Source organism: Equus caballus, chromosome 30, assembly GCF_041296265.1.
Source record: "Equus caballus isolate H_3958 breed thoroughbred chromosome 30, TB-T2T, whole genome shotgun sequence".
NCBI lineage: Eukaryota > Metazoa > Chordata > Mammalia > Perissodactyla > Equidae > Equus > Equus caballus.
This window is the reverse complement of record NC_091713.1, coordinates 37,445,933-37,469,857: the sequence shown is the minus strand read 5'-3', so window position 1 is coordinate 37,469,857 and position 23,925 is coordinate 37,445,933. Positions and strand designations below refer to the sequence as shown.

The 23,925-nt window shown below is 45.8% G+C and overlaps 1 protein-coding gene across 5 annotated transcripts in view; it reads right to left on the bottom strand.

Moving 5' to 3' along the window:
* IPO9 (importin 9) overlaps positions 1-23,857 on the bottom strand; it is a 47,249-nt gene extending 23,392 nt beyond the window's left edge. The window contains exons 1-14 of one of the 5 annotated variants that reach the window (XM_070255894.1): positions 23,219-23,502; positions 21,040-21,156; positions 19,766-19,895; positions 19,123-19,232; positions 9,303-9,364; positions 9,002-9,088; positions 8,074-8,275; positions 4,217-4,305; positions 3,344-3,430; positions 2,276-2,395; positions 2,083-2,183; positions 1,831-1,889; positions 1,105-1,256; positions 303-401 (exon numbers count right to left, since the gene is read on the bottom strand). In XM_070255894.1, coding sequence (XP_070111995.1) covers positions 303-401; positions 1,105-1,256; positions 1,831-1,889; positions 2,083-2,183; positions 2,276-2,395; positions 3,344-3,430; positions 4,217-4,305; positions 8,074-8,134 — 768 coding nt within the window. In that variant the 5' untranslated portion in view covers positions 8,135-8,275; positions 9,002-9,088; positions 9,303-9,364; ... (2 more) ...; positions 21,040-21,156; positions 23,219-23,502. Of the gene's footprint in view, positions 1-302; positions 402-1,104; positions 1,257-1,830; positions 1,890-2,082; positions 2,184-2,275; positions 2,396-3,343; positions 3,431-4,216; positions 4,306-8,073; positions 8,276-9,001; positions 9,089-9,302; positions 9,365-19,122; positions 19,233-19,765; positions 19,896-21,039; positions 23,503-23,612 lie in introns of those variants that run through there. The other 4 variants (XM_070255893.1, XM_070255891.1, XM_070255892.1 and 1 more) reach the window with 4 other exon arrangements.
* Positions 23,858-23,925: the final 68 nt, after the last annotated feature.

Here is a 23,925-nt window from a genome sequence, read left to right as displayed (position 1 = left end):
TTAACTGAAATGTTCCTGCTTCGACCACCCTTACTCATCAGAACACTTTATCCTCTGCATGTTTTCACATCTACAACTTTTACATTTAATATTTACATGTAAATTAGAACCAGGAGCGATGACTTTGGAATTCCTGAGTTTCAAAACCTTCATTTGAGATGCTCTCTTGTTATCCCCCAAAAGGTCGGAGATAAAGTCACCCAACAACACTGCTCAGCTTGGGTGAGATGTCTAGAAAGGAGAGGGAGACCTCAGGTGACTGATGAGGGTTATTTGGCGGGAAGGTCAGGGAAGCCTCTTACCAGCACGAGGTCTTGAGCTGCAATCCTAACGGTGTAGGAGAAAGTGTCGTCATCTTCATCTTCCACAAACTGCTGGGGGTTGGCCGTCCATACTTTAATCTGAAAGGAAGACAAAGTTAGGGCTCTGAGTTCATATGTTCTTTTTTTTCATCAATAGACACAAAACTTCAACTTTCTGTTTTTATCTTGAACAGAACTCTTGCCTCAAACGTCGTTTCTTTTGGATGTATAGAAGCAAACGCGTCACCAAAGCAAGCAGCAGAGGCTACTGCTCTCTAGCAGACACTGTCTTAGAATTTGGCCGATTACTAGCTCTGTGCTACTGCCGATCAACTGTTCTTCCTTGACAGATCAATTTTCTGAATATATTAGGTCTGATGGGCTAGTCGGTATGGAAATTATGTCCATTCCTGCGCTGTTTCTATAAGAGAGGCATTGTCTTGTTTTCTAATGCTCTCTTCTGGTCTAATGATCCACCGACTAGGCTAATGATCTGATCTCCACATTTCACTATTGATAAAGAAGGAACAGGTTTCTTCTGGACATCAGGGTCTTTGGTTAGTGGCCCCATGAAGGTAAAAGGGCAAGCATTCGGAAAGCCCAATTACCTAACAGAGGAGTGGGCAAAAGCCCAACACCCAGGGACGTGGCAACGAAACGACATCACAGCTTTCCTAGAGCTTCCGATCACGTTACTCTAGTGTCTGTTTTTAGAAATAAAATTGTCCACTCGACCTAGATCTCACTTTCAAGTTGCCCTCTCCAAAGACGAGCTGGTAACTGTCTCCCAAATATCATTTACCTGCTCCTCAGTGATTTGCATGTATAGGATAATATAGTAAATCAACTCAGGCAAGGCTTTCTTAACAGTGCTTTTGAATTTGCTATTTTCTAGCAGAGCATGGACAAATTCAAAAATGCTGAAGACGAGATTTTCAAAGCCCAGGACTTCACCTACAGGAAATACACAAGAGAAGATTTTAATGACATGGAAGCATGTATGCTAGAAATGAATTATATTATCTTTATAAATTCATGAGTATTTTAAGTACTTGCTAATTATTATTCCCAAGGCAATGGAAGAGGGGGCTGAGGAGTCAGAGAAAGGAACTTTGAGGATACTAAATACTCTTCATTTTTCAAGTAAGAGAAGCAGAAACACTGAATACATTTTCCAGTATGACTGTTTTTGATCTGCAATACTTAAAAATATTAAAACAGAAATGAAAGTACCATCATCTGGGACTCCCAAATTAAAATACACAAAATGCTGGAAGCAGCCTGGATTAGATGGCCTTTAAGGTATCTCTTCCAACTCAGAAATTTTATGATTTTATGAGATTTACGCAGATTAAAGATTTTCAATTTCTCATTTCCCCACATCCAAAATGCTGAAAGGAAACTCAATTAGAAACTCACTTCAGAGAGCGAAGCCTCTAAGTTCTGCTTTGTTCTGTCTCTCGCTTTTCGTTTCCCAGATCCCTTTTCTCTCTAGGTGGTGTCTGTTACGATCAGATAAACTACATACCATCGGAATCCACAGGGTCTTCCACTTCCTCCGTGTAATTTACTTCTGTCCTCACGTAAGTATGATGAAGAGTAAAGAAACAGAATTTGGAGTCTGCTTTATAGACATTCTAAAGGGAATGTTACACATTCCTACACTGAGAGTAGATACTTAAAAATCTCATTTAAAAACTGGGACCACACGAATGCTAGAGCCAGGGCTAGGTCCCCGCTCGGGCGGCAGCAGGTCCCTCGAGCTTTCTGGAAAGGATATAAAGCGGCGCTCTCAGTGAGGGTGTTCCACACAATGGGCAGGATCTGCTGCATGGAGGACGCCATGTGCTTGGGGAAGTTTTTCACCAGGGCCGTCACTGCCTGAGACGCAAAGAGAAAAAGACCCGAGAGGAGCCAGCGATTTCCGACCACCCGCTCGAACCCCACGTGTCTCAACGGGAGCTCGCGTTTACCTTGAGGACTTCCATCTTGAAGCCGCTGTCGGACGTGGGGCCATCGGGTGTCTGGAGGGCCTGCACGAAGGCCTCCGTGAACTGCTGCACCACAGGGAAGATCAGCACTTTGGCTGCCCCCTGAAAACACAGCCCGGTCAGCACAGGACGCCGCTCCTCAGCGGCTGCACCGTGCACATCCCACACCAAGACCTGGGGCTCTGAAGGTCTCCTCAGGCTCAGGTTCCAAGCAGATCAGCACTTTGGCTGCCCCCTGAAAACAGAGCCCGGTCAGCACAGGACGCCGCTCCTCAGCAGCTGCACCGTGCACATCCCACACCAAGACCTGGGGCTCTGAAGGTCTCCTCAGGCTCAGGTTCCAAGCAGATCAGCACTTTGGCTGCCCCGTGAAAACAGACCCCGGTCAGCACAGGACACCGCTCCTCAGCGGCTGCACCGTGCACATCCCACACCAAGACCTGAGGCTCTGAAGGTCTCCTCAGGCTCAGGTTCCAAGCAGATCAGCACTTTGGCTGCCCCGTGAAAACAGACCCCGGTCAGCACAGGACACCGCTCCTCAGCGGCTGCACCGTGCACATCCCACACCAAGACCTGGGGCTCTGAAGGTCTCCTCAGGCTCAGGTTCCAAGCAGAGGGTGGAGCTACAAAGTCGCTGGAGGGCTTGTTCAGGTTTCACTTTCCTTATCTAACATCCGCGGTGCCTCACCAGGGCCTCTGAAAAGCTATTCTGTAAGACCAGCTTTTCCAAACTGCCTCTGAATCACAGGGGTCAGGTTTTCAGCTGGCTCTGTTTCCCAGGAGAGGCGACAAGAGCGTGCTAAGGTTCTGGGTGGCGACTGGTATGAAAAGGATGCACGGTAAGATGCTAGAAGAAACAAGCCTCGAGCAAAAGGAAACTAAGCTATAGACAAATGAAAAATTTAATCAAAATGCTAAATGTATCCCCCACACTGGTCAGTGTACATCCTGGCAGTGCCGTAATGAAATGAGTCGCTGTTTCGTCCACAAAGGAAGGCGGCAGTGAGGACTTCAAGGCAGGAAGTGCTGCTGACCCAGAGGTTCACGTACCTTTTCCAGTTCCTCCATGTTACAGATCATATGGGCACAAGTGGTAAAAATCTCCACAGCTCGGGAACGGGTTCGAATACCATACACCTGGGGAAAGTTACAGCACAGCCATGACATGCGGTGTGCTTGCGTGTCTGTGACTAGGAGAGAAACTGTGACTACTCAGTCCTGACATGGGACTGGATTCCCGAGAGACGGGACATGCCACCCACTCCTGCCCAGGAGCCAGACCTCTTCAGTAACTCAGAGAAGGAAAGGCAGCACAGTGTTAGAACTTACTGCAAAGAGCCTTACACATAAGGCTTCTGTGGGCTGATGTGATTAAAAACATTAGGGGGGGACTGCCTGAAATCCCAATATGGCTAATGTATTTCTTTCATAACACAGACCCTTGGCTAGGATCAGACAGGAAGTCAGGAGGTGAAAACACTCCCCACCAGGCACTCACATTGTATTGTGAAAGAGTTACCATTCACATACACACTAATCAAATACGTATACAGAATATTAAGGGCCTATTCTGTGCTATGCGGTGACAGGCCGCCTCCAAATACAGAGCCGAGGTGAGAGCTTAGACGGGATGTCTCCAGGAGAGGCTGCAGGGAGCATGAGGCACTAGGTCCTTATGGCTCCAGGGCGTCAGGAAGCACGAGACATGTGAAGACAGGCTGCAGCTACTGCACTCTTATGTCAACGGCTCGCCCTTGCAGTCCTAGGTGAAAGGCCTGGGGTTCACCCAGGTTCAGCTCATCTGGCTCAGCTCTACCTTCAGTACGGGCCAGCAGCAACACGACAGCCCCCACCCTGTCAGGGGGGGCCGAGCAGAGCCCGAGCAGCCCTCACTCACTGTGACCCAGGAGCCGAGACGCATACCTCCGCCATCGTGAAGATCTTATACATCTCTGGCAGAATGACAGGGGCAACGAGTGGCATCTGTGTGTCTGTTACTTCTCGAGTGAATTCTACAAACAAAAAAGTAGTACTGTAAAATGAAATATTGCTTTATAAAGACATGAAGTGTGAAAATTTTCAAAGTGCTTTTAGGTGGCGGTTCCCAAACAAAAAGCACCCAGGTAAAGCTGGTGGCCTGGTGGCCTCGTCCCGGGGAAGAACAAGCAGCAAGAATTCCTGCTTATCTGTTAGAAGGGGAAAGAGAACAATATGCAGACGAGGAAAATACATGAGATTAAGAAAGAAAAGCTTTACAGAAATAGTGGAAGACAATCTGTAACAGAACTGTGTAAAAGTCCTTGTGAGGCCACCTTAGGAAAATTCTGTATTAATCTGGCTTGTGGCCACGTGTCAACACTGAGAGGCACTTCAAGGTCTCTCACCTCTGGTTCCACGTGCAACACTCCCCCTCAGCGAGCTGTCTTAAGGCACATAATGAAACACGTGCAGACAGACTGGGCTCCACCGCCACCCTGCACAGTGAGCGACATTTACTGACCCAGAGTTAGAGGCTGCTGCTCATTGTAACACACGGAATTTCTCCCATGTGAACGTGGCAAAAAGCAGCCTATCCATGGAATGAGACTTGAGGAAGGCAAGGGAAATATGGGTCACGCCATTTCTTCACTTCCAAAAACACGCCCACAAAGCACTGCAACAGCGTGAAGGCCCTAGAGTTTTCGTGTTACTAAGTGGGGGAATACGAGCCCTTGAGTTCCAAAGTCTGCTCATCCTCTTGGCTCTCCCACATTATCACTGTAAGCATGGAGCTAGTCAACTGGGATGTATTTCAGGAGGATATACAGCTAGAAGTACAAGGTGGCAGTTTCCAGGTTAATACATCCTGCAAATCTCAGCAGTATCAACCACCGGAAGTCAGACGAAGACCAAATAGCCAGGGCTGTCTTCTTTACTAGCTGTGGTTACTTCCCGAAGAACAAATTCTGAACTTTGAACAGTGAGTGAGTGTTCTATTTTATTTAGAAATCCAACGAAATTAGTCCAAAGAAATACAATGGGTGGCATATTAGTGAAGTTTTATGAAAAACGCAGTATAATTTAACTCTACTAATAAAGTCCTTAACCACATTTTTCACTCTCCTATATCATTCCAAACAGTCTCAATTTATTAAGACTTTACAAGCTTAAGTCCAAAATAAGTTTCCTGAGGTCACTCAGCAAGTCAGAAGCAGCCTGGGACACCAGCAACATCTGTCTCCAACTATCTTTGAGACTGAAGAAAAAGTTGTAGCTTGTGGATCAACATTTCAAGGCTTAGCTGCTGTGTTTGCATTTCCTTCACACCACCAGTCTTCACTCATTCTCTGTGATAAACAGGTAAGTTTGACAGGAAGCCTTATTAAAGGGAGACGGGTCCGGTGTCCTGACAAACCCTGAAGAGACGCCGTGCCGTCCTCCTGCAGGGCTCCTGTGCATACGCCGTGCCGTCCTCCTGCGGGGCTCCTGTGCATACGCCGTGCCGTCCTCCTGCGGGGCTCCTGCGCATACGCCAGTGCCCTGCTGTCCTCCTGCGGGGCTCCTGTGCATACGCCAGTGCCCTGCTGTCCTCCTGCGTCCGAGCGGCTGCTGTGTGAGTCCAATCTCCCCTCCCCTGAAAGCGTCTGCAGCGGCTTTCTGGGAATGGAGGTGGCGGCTAATGCTCCACGGCTGCTGACTCCACCACAAAACGAGACACATGTCCCCAGTTCTTCCCTGTGCTGACAGCAGGGATTTGCTCCGGCAGGCACAGCAAAGGCTCTTCAGCATCCCTACTACAGTAAACGTACAGCCACCTTTTCCCTCCAGGTTTTGCAAAAAGAAGCTGAACTTTGTGTTGGAAGACTGGAAGCAGTAGGCTTCCTTTCCTCGGTAGAAAACATATCTGTTAACTGACACTTGGGCACCATAAAGCTGTAAATAAAGAATCCTAGAAGGTTAATTCCACGGAGAGGAGTGTGTGAAGTCACCTGAATAATGAGTCATATAAGGGACACAAGGAAGATCTGAGCAAGGAGCATTTTGATCTTTTTGCTAAGTCTGCTCTACACCCTGAGCACCTGTCACAGAGAATCAGTAAGAATACAGTGGATACTACTGTGTATTTATCCAAAGAACTTGAAATCAATAATTCAAAGAGACTTATTCACCCCTATGTTCACTGCAGCATTATTCACAATAGCCAAGACATGGAAGCAACGCCAGTGCCCATGAACTGAAGAATGGATAAAGAAGATGTGGTATATATATATACAATGGAATACTACTCAGCTATAAACATAGGCAAAATCGTCCCATTTGCAACAACGTGGATGGACATTGTGGGTCTTATGTTAACTGAAATAAGGCAGACAGAGAAAGACAAACACTGAATGATTTTACTCATATGTGGAAGACAAACACATGGATAAAGAGAACAGATTAGTTATTACCAGAGGGGAAGGGGGCTGCGGGTGGGCATAAGGGGTAAAGGGCACATATATATGATGACAGATAAAAATTAGACCATTGGTGATGAGCATGATGCAGTCTATACAGAATACTGGTAAATAATAATGTACACCTGAAATTTCACAATGTTATAAACCATTATGATCTCAATAAAATTTAAAAAAAAAAAAAAAGAATACAGTGGGTAGTTCCAAAAGGCAGCTGGGGCATGGGAAGCGGGGTTTGAAACAAAACAAGAGGAGGCATTTGCTTCTGGACACAGAATTGATATTATCTATCATCAGTAGTACACGGACAGTAAAATTGGGCCCAGAGGCCAAGTTCAGTCAACTGAGATTCAGAAAGAGTAGAAACAGCATTCACACCTAGGTAAGAATACATTTCAGGTAAGCCAGCAGACCCTAGAGAAAGAGTAAGATGTGGGGGGCCTTCCACAAACCCACATGAACTAGGATTTCCAAAACATCAATACAAGATGGCTCATGTCCAGGTAACGATGGAGTCTTTGAAGCTGAAATACTAGTGACTTCATCTAGGGGCACAGGGACCAGGGCAGAAGTGGAAAAGACTGGGAGGCTCGGCTACCCAGAGGGATACAGGAAACAGGTCTGGGAGGGAAGGATAATGCCAAGCTTAGAAAGATGTCCACCACATCCGTGGACTGAAAGCTCAAGTACTTTTACCAACCTCTGAGAACAGAAATAAAGAAAAGACACCACAGACCACACATTCTCTAAACCGGCCAAACGAAGGCCAGGGTGATACGCAGCTATGCTGTTTTTACCTTCTTTCTTGTGCTTCTATAACAATTCTGTTTGACTATTCTTAACTTTGCCTTGGCTGAACTAAGTGGAAAAGTAACATGTAATAACGAGGACAATCACAATGGCTAAAATCTGCTGAGCGCTCACCACACATCAGTTACGTAGGCAGATTAGCTCACTTAAAGCACCAAAAGCTCCTTTGAGCAGATACTACCACTATCTTAACTTCATACACGAGGAAACTCAGGCTCAAGAGACTAGGTGACTGGGGTGAAGGCGAAGCCAGAATATGAACTGAAATCTGAGTGCGCAAGCACGATGCTATCGCTCCATCCTTAAGTGGTAAGGTGTGGTAGCAGGAGAAGCACTCTACCAACTTAACTCCCAGGAAAGGGTCAACGGAGTAGGACAGACACAGAGATAAAAAACCAGGAGGCAGGGGCAGCACCAGGGAGAGCTATAACCTTCAGTCCCTACTGCTCAGAGCCGCTCTGTTACAGAGCGTCTTCTAAGCCTTCTTGTTACTTGGGATCCAAGTAGCAACACCAGGGAAAAGGCTTCCCATACCTGTCAGCACGCGCATGGCTCCATGGACTGCATTCAAGTCTCCGCTCACCAACATCTCCATGAGCAGGTTGAAGAGCTGGGGCCAGGCGTCAGGCCAGTCCCAGTGGGCGATGGCAGACACTGCATAGGCCACGCTGGAGCGCACCTTGCTTATTGATTCTCTCAACCCGTTGGGCAAGAGCTCCCGGATAACAATTTTCGCCTGCAGAGGAAAAAGCCCACCTGCCATTACACCAGGTTACTAGTGACGGCATATCTATCAAAAACTCCAATATATAAACTTGACAAATAATTAACCCAGAGAGTTCATCTGTGATCACTGAACTTACGCTGTCCATTACATTAGCCACCAGCTACAGGTGGCTGTTTAAATTCAAATTACTTAACACGAAATAAAATTAAAAATCCAGTTCCTCAGTTTCACTAGCCACATTCTAAGCGCTCAGCACCCATATGTGGCTCGTAGCTATTGAACTGGACAGCACAGATACAGAGCATTTCCATAACCGTGCAGAGTTCCAACGGACAGCATTGCTCTAGACCATACATCTCAAAATTTCTTGGGGGCACAGAATGGTTGGACAGCACTGCTCTAAGCAGAAACAGTATTTCACTTCATCCTCAAACAACTCTTTAAAGTTGGAATTTTAATTCTAATCTTAGGTGTTTAGGAAATGAAAGCTTCGAAGTTAAAGTGCATCTCCAGTATCTCACAGCTAGTACCAGGCAGAACTAGCATTTGAACACAGATCCCCTGATACCTGAGCTCCCTTGTCTACAGCATGGTGCCCAGAATGCCAGCTACCAATCATCTCCCTTTCTGTCTAGTCTTTAGATTGCTCCACGTTGTCCAAGAATGTTGCAGCCCAATCCCTTAAGACGGCTCCTCCAGTCTCTGTAGGCAGACTCACCAGGTAACTCTCCTTACCCTTTCTGTAGTTTCCGGAGGCCTAAACTTCTCTGATTGGGCACACCAGTGCGTCTCCACATATTGCTTCAAAATGACTGATGCCAGCTGTGAAGAGAATAAGCCAAGTAGTACAGCAAGGAAAAGACTTTCTTCACATATAAAAACTATATACCCCGCCTGATACATTCATTTGAAGTATATCTAAATCTGGCACACAATCCTAACTTATTTATAAGTTGGTCTTATTCTGTCTCTTTGCCATAAGTTTCATTACCAAGTAAAGAGAAATCACGTAGAAATTGGGCTAGTCTGGACTTACCTGACGAATCGCCAGTGCCCCCTGGGGATCTACAGTCAGCTCTGCCAGGTGAACACCAAATTCTGAAAGAGAAAATTTTACTCTGAGTCTAGGAGCACTCAGGAAAGCCATAGCAATTTACTGAGCTCTAACCCTGAGGCCAAGAAGAGAGACTTCAGAGAGGAGCTTGATCCACTGCTTCTAAAAGTGCTAACAGCTGCTAAGATCGACTCCTCCAAGTAAGAGAAACCGGCTGGCCGGCAGGGCACAGCTGCTTGCACCCAGCAGTCCCAGCACCCTCTTATTTTCTCCAACTACTGCAGAGCTCCTTCAGCCATCTTCTCTTCCAAGATGGCAAACGCTTCCTCTTAGACGATGTACGCAGTGTCTAACTGAAACCAGTACTCTCTCACCCCAAAGAAAAACTAAAAGCAGTGATATCAAGAGTTGCCCAGATATACACCACCAGATAAGAGATGATTAAGTGTAAGAAAATCTGGCTTTAACAGGCTTAGTCCTGAGAATATACTGCTGTTAAGTAAACAGTTTCCAATAAGCAATGTAAGCAGTAATCTTGGAATGCATACTGGGAGAGTAGAAACAACTCTTACTCCCAAATTAAAATTTAGATCCCTCAATGCAATCTCTATCAAAATCCCAATGATGTTTTCTGCAGAAACAGAAAAATCCATCCTAAAATTAATATGGAATCTCAATGGATCCTGAGTAGCCAAAATAATCTTCAAAAAGAAGAACAAAGCTGGGTGACCCACACTTGCTGATTTCAAAACTTACTACAAAGCTACAGCAATCAAAACAAGGTGCTACTGGCATAGAGAGAGACGTATAGATCAAGGGAATAGAACAGACAGCCCAGAAACAAACCGTCGCATATGTGATCAAGTGATTTTTGACAAGGGTGCCAAGACCATTCAATGGGGACAGGACAGTATTTTCAACAAGTGGCGCTGGGGAAACTGAATATCTACATGCGAAAGAATGAAGGTGGACTCTCACTCACACCATATACAGAAATTAACTCAAAATGGATCAAAGACCTAAATAATGTAAGACATAAAACAATAAAACTCTTAAAGGAAGCATAGGACAAAAGCTTCATGACAGTGGATTTGGCAATGATTTCTTGGATATGACACCAAAAGCAGAGAAAGCAACAGAAAAAACAGACAAAATGGACTTCATAAAAATTCTACAATTTTGTGCATCACAAGACACCATCAACAGGTAAAAAGGCAACCTATGGAATGGGAAAAAATATTTGCAAAGTATAAATCTGATAATGGATTAATATCCAGAACCCCTGAAATTCAACAAAAAGCAACATGACTCAAAATGGGCAAAGGACTTGAATAGATATTTCTCCAAAGAAGACACATGAATGGCCAATTAGCACATGAACAGATGCACAACATCACTAACCATCAGGGAAATGCAAATCAAAGCTATGCGATAACATCTCATACCCACTAGGATGACTACTATCAAAAAAACCAGAAACCAAGTGTTGGTGAGGATATGGAGGACCTGGAAGCCTCGTGCATCGCTGGCGGGAATGTAAAATGCTACAGGTGCTGTGGAGAGCAGTACAGCGATTCCTCGAGAAATGAAAACTAGAATTACCATGCAATCCAGCAAATTCCACTTCTGGGTACATACCCCAAAGAACTGAAAGCAGGATCTCAAAGAGATAATTGTATACCCGTGTTCACAGTAGCATTACTCACAATAGCTAAATCGTGGAAGCAACCCAAGTGTCCACCGACAGACGAACGGATAAGCAAAACGTGGTACATACATACAATGAAATATTATTCAGTCTTTAAAAGGAAGGAAATTCTGCGATATGCTACAACAACTGCTACAATGGAGGAATCTTGAGGACATTATGCTAAGTGAAATAAGCCAGTCATGAAAAGACAAATACTGTATGAGTCCACTTACATGAGGTACTTAAACATAGTCAAAATTATAAAGACAGTAAGTAATGGTGGTTGCCAGGGGCCGGGGGAGAGGAAAATGGGGGGGGTTATTGTTTAATGTGTATAGAGTTTCAGTTTTACAAGATGAATTATGGGGATGGATGGTGGTGTTAGTTATACAACAACGTGAATGTCTTTAATATCACCGAGCTGTGCACTTAAACACGGTTAAGATGGTAAATTTTAGGTTAAGCGTATTTTACCACAATAAAAAAACATTTAAAAATTTAGATCTAATTTACACTTGGAAAGGAGTCACTTATCCAATACTTACTTGTGAAAAAAGGAAGAAGAATGTAAGGCCAAGAGAGCATCACAATGTTCACATCTCACATTCTAGGGCCACGCTATCCAATATGGCAGCCATGAGCCACAAGTGGCTGCTGTGCACAGAAACGTGGCTAGTGAACTGACAGGAGCTATAAATGCAACATATACACCAGACCGCAAACTTAGCGTGAAAACAAAATAGTGTAAAATATCTTAATGTTTACAAAGATTAACTACTGAAATACTTTGCATACATTAGGTTAAATGAATAAAGTATTAAAAAATTAAATTTCCCTGTTTCTTTTTACCTTTTCAATATAGCTACTTGAAAATGTAAGATTGTGCATGTGACTCTCATTGTATTCCTACGGGACAGCAGCATTCTGGCAGCTTTCACACCTGCTTGGGGTGGCAAGTGCACAGGTTACACAGGCTCATCCCTCCCATCTGGAGGGAGCCACTGAGTGTGTAGGTTCAAATCCTGGAGCTACTATGTCTGACCTTAGGCAAGTCACTTTTCCTTTCTAAACCTCAGCGTCCTCATCCACAAAAGAAGGACAATGGTATCTAGTGATAAAGCAGTCCGTGAGGACTGAAAGATACAATGCATGTCAAGTACTCAGCACAATGCCTGGCACAGTAAAAACTTTAAAAATCAGTTATTGTGCTATTATTATTTTTATTGCTACCAAGAAGACATTGTTTGGCTTCCTGTCTATGTAACAAACGCTACTTTCTATGGTAAGTCTAACTACCATGTCTGGATTCCACAGAACAGCCATCCAAAGGGCACTTATGCAACAGAAAAGTCCATATCGAGAAAAAGTTGTTCCATGCAGTTTCATGTCCAAGGCCTATCCAAGTAAACAGGTTAAAAACTACTGAAAATGACCCATGTCTGTATTTTTTAAAGTGTTTTATTTTGAAATAATTTTTGGACTTAAAGACAAGCTGATGAATACAGTACACTGAGTTCACGGATGTCCTTCACCCACGTCCCTCTGATGATGACAACTTACATAAGTGCAGCTCAACGATCCAAACCAGGAAACTCACACGGGCAGAGTGCTATTAACTGAGCTACAGACTCGAGCATCTCACAGTTCCCCTACCGTCCTGCTTCTGTCTCAGGTCCAATCCAAGAGCCCACACTTGTGCGACTGTCAGGTCTCCTCAGTTCCTCCAACGTGTACGCGCCCCTCATTCCCTCCTTGTCCTTTGTGACCAGAACACTTCTGATGAGCCATGACAGTTATTTTGTGGAATGTGTGCCTGACTGAAGGTGCCTCACAGTCAGACTGAGGTTGTTCCTTCTCGGCAAGAATATCAGAGCAGTGATGCTGTGCCCTCAGCTATCGTATCAGGGAGTACACAATGTTGACATTTTATTACTGGGAATGTTAACCACGGTCACTTGGTAACGGGGTCTCCAGGGTTTCTCCACTGCAGGGGTCCTGTTTCTCCCTTTGCAACCGATAACAATCTTGGGAGAGATATTATTAGATTATGCTAAATGTCCTGTTTCTCTTCAAACTTTCACCCACTGATTTTAGCATCCATCTGTGGATCCTGCCTGCAACAACTGCTACTGTGTTGTCTGCCGAGTGGTGATTCTGTCTTCGATTCTCTTTACATTTATCAATTAATTGCAATTCTTCTACAAGGAAAAACTGTGCCTCCTCCTTTATTTATGCCAGTACAGAGTCATGACGATTTATTTTATCCTATGGGTTTTAACCTAAGGCTATCATTTATTTCGTTGCCCAAATTGTTCCACTTTGGTCGCTGGCAGTCCTGGTTGGCTCCGGTGTACTTCCACATGCTTCCATCCTTTTCCAAGCACTTCCTTATTTTCTGATATCACAAGATATTCTAGGCTCATCTTGTATTTTCTCTGCCTAAGCCCTGGAATCAACTTTTTCTCCAAGGAGCCCTGGTGCTTTATAGTGGAGAACACTATGCAGAAACCAAATCTGGGCGCTAGGTGTGCTCACTGCTACTGGGTGTCACCGGTGCTAGGCCCTCTCAGAGAACAGTGCTGGAAATACATGTACGTATACTAACCTACAGCTACACACAGGCCTGTGCACCAGTCTGCCTGTCCACCCACCCCCCACCCATCATACTGATACCTCAGATGCCAATCCAACACCTCGCAGTTCATTCTACTTTTCTTCCTTTCCTTATTTGTGATTCTTTCTCTGACAGTGAGAAATCTGCCTTTCATTATCTACAATAAATTTACTTATTTGTTCAATCTTAGTATACACATAAACTAATTACAGAACTATTAACCCATACCCTTGTGAAACACAGATATGTTAACTGGAGTACAATTTTTGTGTACAGTTCTTTTTGACATCAGTCTTACAATATGCAGTCAAAACACAATTTTCCAGTTACTTGGATTAGTTCTTTTCTTTGCCAAGACCTAGTAGTCATATTATTCACCTGTAATCCAGTTAGGTTCATTTGTTACCACGTGTGCTGCATTTTGGGTCTCCTCCATTGTCTGACTTTAATTATTCACTTATTTTTATAAAACATTACTATGATTCTCAGAGTCAAAGGTATTCAAAAGGGCATAGTCCAAGAGGCATCGATTCCTCCTGATCCCTATTAACTCCCTTCCACTCTTTCCCCACACCCTCCATGTAGGCAACCAACCAGTTTCTGGTTTAATTTTCCTGTATTTATTTATTTATTTTTTTGAGGAAGATTAGCCCTGAGCTAACATCTGCCACCAATCCTCCTCTTTTTGCTGAGGAAGAGTGGCCCTGAGCTAACATCCATGCCCATCTTCCTCTACTTTATACGTGGGACGCCTGCCACAGCATGGCTTGCCAAGTGGTGCCTAGGTCCACACCTGGGATCTGAACTGGTGAACCCTGGACCGCTTAAGCGGAACATGTGAACTTAACCACTGCGTCACGGGGCCGACCCCTCCGGTATTTCTTTTGCATGAATGAGCAGATATATGTGTATCTTCTTCCATCCTCTTGTTTATATGAAAAGTAGCATATTATAGAGACTCTTTTACACTGTTTTTTTCCCCAGTTAATATTGTATCCTGGAAGTCATTCCAAATCAATTCAGAGATTCCTCATTCTTTGACATAATGTGCCACTGTAGAGACGTACCTACTTTATCCATCTACTCTCCCACGGATGGGCAGTTGTTCCCAATTTTGTTTTTAAAACAATGTAACGGTAAATAATACTGTGTGGTATGTATTTTTGTATTGTCCAAGGTCTATCCTCAGGGCAGAATCCCATAAGTGGGACTGAGGGGTCAAAAGGCTGGTGCCCACGTGGTGGTGTGAGGTGTGGCCAGACTTTCGTCCAGAAGGATCGTGCCAACTGCATCCCCACTGGCGATGCTGAGAACCCTCCACAGCCTCAGCAACAGACGGTGCCGCCAGACGTGAAAATCTCTGCCGCCTGACAGACGAGAAGTGGTATCTCAGCGCTGTTTTAGTTGGTATTTCTCTAATCACGAGTGACTCTAAACTTGTTTTTGTATCTCTGAGTGCCATTTTGATTTCTTTTTGGGGGGAGGAGGGGTGATTTATCTCCCTCCATTTCTCTACTGGGGTTTCGGTCCTTGGCTTCTCAACTTTTAAGAGTTCTTTATATAGTAAGGATATCATCCTTTTGTCCGTGGTATATACTGTGAAAGATTTCTCCCAGTTTGTCCCAGCTGTCTTGACGTTTTATATGGCGCTTTTTGTCATGCAAACAAAAAAAAAGTTTTTACCGTAGTCAAATGGATCAACCTTTTGTTTCACTGCCGCTACACATTGAGACACATTGAGGCACAGTTAGAAGGTCTTTCCTTAGGCCAAGGTTAAAGAAAAACTCACCCGTATTTTCTTCTAGAACTTGTATGGTTTTATTTTTTATTTTTTAATGTTTAGATTCCTAATCCATTTGGAGCTTACTTGTTTAATGGTGCGAGACCCTGATCTAATTCTAAACGGCTACCCAGCTGTCCCAGCACCTTTCATTAAAAAGCACATCTTCACCCCAATGCCCAGAGGCGCCACTTTTACACTAAATCCCAGAGGTACTTGTGTCGCTCTCTGGACCTGCTAGTCTGTCCCACAGCTCCATCTACCCAGCCGTGTGCCAGCGCCATGCTGCTTGCTTTAATTCCAGAGGCTTCAGATGACGTCTTCACGTCTGGTAGAACTGGTCCCCCCTCAGATCTTTCCCTTTCTGTGTTTTGGAGCGATTCCTCCACGTTTGTTTTTATATGAATGTGGGAACCGACCCGTCTGACTCATCTGCCATGCTGAGCTGTGCTGTCAAGCACACTATGTGTCTTTCCATCTGTTCAAGTCCACTTTCAAGTCCTCAGGAGGGTTTAAAGAGTTTTCCCCCGGGGCTGGCCCAGTGGCATAGTGGTTAAGTTCGCACGCTCCGCTTTGGCAGCCCAGTTTGTGAGTTCAGATCCCAGGTGCAGATCTACACACTGCTCATCAAGCCACGCTGTGGTGGCATCCCACATACAAAATAGAGGAAGACAAGAACAGATGTTAGCTCAGTGACAATCTTCCTCAAGCAAAAAGGGGAAGATTGACAACGGATGTTAGCTGAGGGCCAATCTTCTTCACTAAGAAAAAAAAAGTTTTCCCTAATAGGTTCTTGCAAAATTCCTGTTACTTTTATTTCTAAGTATTTAATCTTTTTTGTTGCTATTGTAAATGTTTTTTTTTAAACCACCATTATGTCCTCTAACCTTTCATTGTTTGTGTATATGAAAGCTATTGATTTCTGTATTTTATGTACTGCTACTTTACTGAATTCTTAGAGGCTTAACTCATTCTTATTACACCCTTATTTTAAGCTGCAGTTTTTGAAACAATCCCATAGCATCTACCATTTCACTCAGGAAAGGAGAATTTTTACAAGACCAATGCAAAAGCAGCCACATTCTCTCTAAAGCATTTACTAAGTGATTAAATCACAAGCAAGCACTTGAAACCCGCAGAATACCCTGAAGAGAGCGAAATCCACTCTCGTTCTTAGGGTTAAGACTCTGAATCTGAATCTTGGCTGACTCAGACTCTGGTAAGTCTGTAAAACCCACTCACAGCAGAAGCACACGGGAGGCCAACATCCAGTGCAGTGGAGAAGGTGCCTGATGGTGCGTGTGGAGCCCAATGGAAGGAGGAGCATGCAAGGCAGCGCGCTACCACACTCAGATGCTTGGTGTGCTGGCAGACACCAACTTCACGGCCCCAAATGTCACTGTCTCTGCAGGCGTGGCCTCCCCAGATGCTGTCAACCAATTCTGTGGGCCTTACATGACATCTTCCAGAAAGATCTATGAGTATGTTCATAAATTACACGAGCCACACAGTCTTTTATTTTAAGGCAGCATTTCAGCACTTTTTTGCATGGACCACTGGGATGTGGGTTTTAATGCTCCTGACAAGAGCACAATTTTTGGATCATCACTACAGGGACAAACTAAAATGAGATCAAGATGAACAAAATCTGTAATCATATGGTGTGAAAAAGAAACTGCGGAATAAAATGAGACTTTGTGAACTGAGACTATAAAGCTTAAACAGATCTGAATAATTACTTTTCCAAGAAAAGCACACATCCTGTCACGGTTATGGGGCAACACTGCGGCTCACGGACGGGAAAAGGAAGGCACGCATTCTCCGCAAGTCCACATGGTACCAAGCAGAAGAGCTCCTGCAGCACGGAGACCGGGCAGATGCCACACTCAGCTCCTGCCACAGTCTGGAGTCCTTTCTCCGACCTGAGAACTTCAAGTCTATTCTTTTTAAAGAAAACCTTAGTGTGAATACATTTTTTCCATACCCATGCCAGGAGAAGGTGGCACTCTGGTGACAATGACAGGAGCTGAGAGCTCTTCACTCTACACAATCTTTACAGTAATCTTGTCTAGTAACCTATCAAAGACCACTCCTCAATTTCCACTAATCACTTGGCTTCACACATCACTGAGACTGTAAGGGGTGGTGAAAGAAAGAGATCATCACACGATTAAGGTCCACGTGGGGCCTCAAACCCTAAGCCGACCAGGGTACTGGACCTACAAAGAACACTGTAAGATGGATTTTCCCTGAAAGCTTATTTTCTCCACAGAGGAAGGAAGAAGCTGGAAAGTTTGAATGACGTGACTCTCTGCTCAAAAGCCTTAATGGGAAAGAGAATCTTCAAAGAACATCATCATCATTAACTAAAGACCAACTTCAAAAAGAGAAGGAATGAACAGAATGGATCTTCTTCTCTGCAGGCTCCCAGTTTCAAATACAGTGACCACATGACGAACTCTGCTTAGGAAACCCAAAAATGTCAAAGACAAAGAACTCATTTGCATTAGGTCACAGGGGGATAAAGGGAGGGGAAATATCAAGTATTTTATTTAAGCCAATTTATCCTGTCTAGACCATATACCCATTAGAAATACCGGGATATCAGTCCCCATAGAAGAGTTTTGTACCATAAAACGTCTAGTTTACTTAAAAGCTGTATGAAGAATTGTTTATGAGGAGTCACAGTGGTGGTGTGGTGTGGATGGTGAACTCTGTGCTGTAAAACTAATGCCCAGAAGGAAAAGCCAGAAAAAATCCTCAAGTTCTCTGACCTGTTTTAAATCTGATCAACACAGTAACTCCCAGCCATTGCTGATTTCTATTAAGTAATGAAAACCCTACTTAGAGATATTCATCTAACAGATTACACAATATTTTTTGAAGAAATAAAACTATATCTGTAAAGAAAAGAGTATTTTCACTTATTTAATGTGTGTTGGGGGATTCCCAGTTTTGCTGACTGGTGTCTAAGATAATTTCTTCAGAAAGTACTAGAAAGAACAGCTGAATAACTTACTTTGGAATGATTACGGCAGGGAAAACACGAGAGACACAGACATACATGGCTGTTTTGTTTTGCTTGGAAAGGGGACCAATTCAGATTACACTACGATGAAGTTAGGCCAAAGGGGAACAGTCCCAAGTGGGTTGTATGAGTTGGCTTTCTAAAGCCATTCTCATCAGGAAATTTACTTTCTCTAGTTCCTTCTCCCAAGGTGAAATAAGGACAGACCCATTCTATTAACCTGGGTTTTCCCCCAACCCCAGGTTCTTGATTATACCTTTAATCCAATCCAAAACAGTACCCTTGACTTCCTTCTAAAATCCTTTGCCCTCTTTCCTTAACTCACTCTGTGGTCCTTTAGTCTTCTGCTCCTCTCTCTTGTCATCCCTTGTCCCCATTCTCTCCTTTCACCCCATTAGGCAAAAGCATTACCTAAGTAAAACTTGGTTTAAAGAGAAGCTCCAAGGAGAGCATGGAGGATAAAGGGTAAGTTCAGAAATGTGCTACTCATCTGCAGGGTCTACTAGAGAGACACGAGACTCGGCAGAGGTTTCGCCGTCAGGAAGCTACCAGAAGGAAAAGTGCGAACAGGATTGCGTGGGGAAGGACGCAGACCTGAGCAGGGCGCTGGAGAAGCCCCGCTTTTCTCATGGGGGTTGGTAAGCACCACAAAATCACAGCTGAAAGGAAAAAGAAAACTCCACCACTGGCCTTTTTCCGAGCGTGGCCGCCTTCCCCTCGGCTCAGTGCCCGCCACATGCCCAGGAGTGCGTCTGGATCCTGGAGGGGCTCCCTTCGCAGGTGACAGTGCTTACGCTATACTGTAAGAGAGCCAGAAAAGTGCCCATGAGAACCAGAAAGCAAACTTCCAGCCATCAGGACCACCTCTCTAGGATCTAAGATGGGGGAATCAACACGGACATCCGGCAGCATCTGAACGCCCGGGCAACCGAGGGGGAGAAGCCCCCTCCCCTGTTGGACATCATGGTGGCGAAGGAAAGAAAAAAATGTACTTTCTGTGACATATCTGCTGTGAGCAAGACAGAAAAGGCTAAGTCAAAGCCAAATGACGGGGAAACATGTCTTCATTCCTAATAGACAAAAAGAGACAACTTAAAGAAGAAAATCACCCAGGGTCTAAATCTAGTTATCTAAGAAAGTCTGTGCTATGCTGGCCTGGAAAATTAAAGCTTGTGATGAAAGCAACTCATTTCACCACTCGAGTGCTGCTGCTCTTAGAGGAAAGTAGAGAGAGAAGGAAAAGAAGGAAAAACTGCATTCTAAGATATAAAAAAAACAGAGCAAAAATACACGAAAAATAAAGAGCTGACACTCTCAAAAGTCATGATCTTACCATACGTCAAACGAAAGCGAGTTGAAGAAGCTGAGTAGAGAACATCAGACTTTGACGGACGAGATCTTTGGCAGTTCATAACCTTTCCAGTCTTTTTAATTACTGTGTTCATAAAATGCTTGATATGACCCTATTCGATAAAATGGAATTAGAAGACTACTACAACAGACCAAAAAGCCTTTTATTTTTACTCTACTAGGCACAGCTAAGTTCCTGCAACCCCTGCTGATCAAACTCACAATCCCAGCCCTCCTAAGGAAAATGAAAGGGTACCAATCATCTCCTGGAATACTGTGTAACACGGAACCTCCACACTTTCAAGTAACGTGCTCCTCAGTTCAGGATGGGGGTGCTGTCTGAAGGAGGTGGTTAGTGGCATCATCTCCTTCTCTAATTAACCTTCTTAAACAGGCTTTCACTATCGGAAAGGTTTTCTGCGTTTCCTTCAGATTCCAACTGACTAAGGAAAATGGCAAACACACGGACTCAAGAAAATCATTGCAGGACTCCAGCTGATGAAATAACCTCTCTTGATCCTTTAGAAACTGACCGACTACACGAGTCAGGTGAACCTCTCTCACAAAGAACTTCCTTGGCTTAAGAGAACAGACTCCCATTCTGGAAAACTGATAAGTAACCATAGGCAAGTTATTTCCTGGAAAACACCAGCTGGCAGACTAAAGGACCAGGGTGTACTCTGGGCTCCAGGAACCCCAATTTTCTAAGATAACTGCTTCTCAAAATCCCCCTACCCCAGAATCTGGTCAGAACACGTCAACCTCTCATCTGTCCATCTAACAGCGAGTTGAAAATTGACTGTCCCTTCCCCCAAAATTAAATTAGAGATTCTGCGACTTAATCCTCAAGACTGGGGTCATCTCCTGGCAGCAAAGGAGGGTGGCATGCCGGTTCGTCAGAGGGAACAGACTGGTTAATCTTAACGATCAGTGGGGACCAGTCTCCCATGTGAGGCAAGAATAAATGGCTCACAAACGAAGTGTGGTTATTTGAGGGGACTGAGGGACTAGAAACAACTGGATTTGGTTGTCAACTGACCTTGGGCCTGCAGAACCAAAACAGCATCAAAAGATTACCAGAATACAAATAATAATAGACACCAACCTCCAGATTTCTCATTAACTTCAAGTTTTAAGGAAGCATGTTTCCTAGGACTAGAAAGCAAAGCTTCTTTTACTGGAATACAACTAAAACGTGAAGCAGTTTCAAAGGAGTGGAAACGATTTGTTCACTCATTTGCAAGAATGGCTCCTCACCTCGGCCTGCAGGGGGTTCTAACAGCAGGGGCAACGTCCCGGCAGTTTCATCAGTCAGATGGCTAAATGCTGGCTGGGAAGCCAGGTGCTGGATTCGCACGTAAAGACAGGCAATGGCTAGTGGAGAAGAAACGCCTGACCACGTTAATGAAACCCCCGAGATTCAGACAGCGTAACAGACAGGAGGCGCTCTGGACCCAAGGGCAAAAATAACTTGTTGAAGGCCACAAGAAGAGGAAAGGAGAGCAGCAAGGTACAGTATCTGAGAAATGGGTCACCATCCTCCATCTAAAAATAGGTTACTGAAGGAGGTGAATTTCTATAGTTTTAAATAAACATAAGGAATCAGGCTATTTAAAAACACAAACGGCCTCCAAAGGGTCCAAAGCACCGCATTCAGCTTCAGACTTGATCCAACCCTGTCCACCACATCCTACAGCTGGCAAGCTGTGCGTCCTGCGCCGTCCTCCTAGACCACGGTACCGAGGCCCTTCTGTGTCTCCCAGCACGCACGCCCACAGCACCTTACCAGTAAAGTATTCCCATCAGTGGCCTAGAGCAAACACAAAATTCTGCACTTCTGCTTAATTTTTTATTTCAAGACTCAAAAAACATGAAACGAGAGACTAGAACTTTAAAAAGACCTCAAGGAGTTTCTAACTGACTTTGCTGGATGGGACCATGACAGTGTCTAGGGCTGAAGGGATTAGCACCAAAGTGGGGCTGTTGTTGCATGGTTTAAACAAGAGCCAAGGTCCACCTCTCATAGGAAGGTGCCAGACATGCATTTGGGGCACGAGAAGGTTGGGTATCATTCAGAGAAGGCACGGGACCCTCGACTTTATTCAAGTAGTAACCTGAATGTGATGGGTCCCTTTCTCACTCTTCCTCCTTGCTACCCAAGGGAGGCACAGACATTAACGTGAATCAAGGAATTCTCCTGGGAGGCTGTAATAACTCCTTCAGGTCGATCCACGCACGGGTCTCAAACAGCTTTTTCCTACCCGATGGTTGCTCCTTTCCTAGGGTCTCACCTCGTACAGAACAATGACAACTACAACCAGGCCTTCAAAATGGTCCTTAACCTTTTAGATCCCAAATCTCAATGCATTTCCAACAGACCGAAATTCATTTCCAACAGCCCTTTCACGTTGTGAGAACACAAAATTAAATTTAAGGGAGATTTGTCTTAATTCCTTTTCGTAAAAGTCCTAAGTCCAGTAGCAAGGCCAGCTCGAGGGTTCAGTGTGACTGTCAGACCACGGACAATTTCCTGAATCTCCAAGGAGGCTTTAAGAGGCGGTGGAGACGTCCTGTGGAGCTAGGGGACCCTGAGGATCCGGAGTCCTCCCAGCGAAGCCCTGACCCACCAGCTCGTTTCTTCCATAAAGACCAGGAGGCTTCTCCCTCCTCCTGCTTCAGGATCCCACTGTTCTTTGTGGAGCGGCCCCCGCCTCCCCGGGCCTGGGGAACGGCCCACTCAGCAGGAAGCTGACAGAGCACCCCAAACCCAGAGCTATTTGCTCCTCCATCACTCTATGACTAGGACAGGAGGATGGGGACAAAGGATCAGAGACTTCCACCACTCTAAGGCCTATCACAGGAGGATGGGGACAAAGGATCAGAGACCTCCATCACCCTAAGGCTTATCACAGGAGGATGGGGACAAAGGATCAGAGACCTCCATCACCCTAAGGCTTATCACAGGAGGATGGGGACAAAGGATCAGAGACCTCCATCACCCTAAGGCTTATCACAGGAGGATGGGGACAAAGGATCAGAGACCTCCATCACCCTAAGGCTTATCACAGGAGGATGGGGACAAAGGATCAGAGACCTCCATCACCCTAAGGCTTATCACAGGAGGATGGGGACAAAGGATCAGAGACCTCCATCACCCTAAGACTTATCACAGGTGGATGGGGACAAAGGATCAGAGACCTCCACCACTCTAAGGCTTATCACAGGAGAATGGGGACAAAGGATCAGAGACCTCCACCACTCTAAGGCCTATCACAGGTAGATGGGACAAAGGATCAGAGACCTCCACCACTCTAAGGCTTATCACAGGTGGATGGGGACAAAGGATCAGAGACCACCACTCTAAGGCCTATCACAGGAGGATGGGGACAAAGGATCAGAGACAAAGAATGGTCCGTCCCTCCAAACAGACACGCACACGGAGGCCTTTCCTAAGGGCGAGTTACTGTGAGGTCCGGACGGGGAGCGGCTGCAGGTGCGTTTCCCCGATTTCTCGGAAGATCCGGGAGGAACCACCACCGGCCCGGCTCCGAACTCGGAGGCGGACGCCGGAGCGCAGGCCCGCACTCGGCACGCGCCCCCGAGGCCCTGCCCCTCCGCTTCCCTCGCCCGGGCGGGACCCCGCAGTGGGGACGGGGAACAGGGTCCCGACTCGGCCACACTCGGAGGGCCGCCCGCCCGGTCGCGGCCCCATCACCCCCCGGCTCCGCCCCGACCCTCCCCCGGCGCCTCCCTCGCGGGGCCGGAGCCTCCCGCCCGCCCTCCCTCCCGCGCGGCGCAGGGCCCTCCTCGTGACGGCCGCCCTCACTCACCCTCCGTCACCTCCAGCACCTTGATCTGCTCCTCGGCCGCCGCGCGCACCTCCTGCACGGGCGACAGGATGCCGGTGAGCGTCTCCACCAGCGCCTCCTTCAGGCCCTGCGCCACCGGGCCCGGCAGCCCCGACGCCGCGCCCGCCGCCGCCGCGGCCGCCATCTTTCCTCCTCAGCCCGCCAGCCCGCCGGGGCCCGCCGCCCGACGACGGCTCCCGCGCGCGGCCAATCCGCGAAGCCGCGCCTGCGCACGGAGGCGGCGGGAGCGGTCGGGGCGGGGCGGGCGTCCGGACCTCCGTCGAGAGCGCCCCCT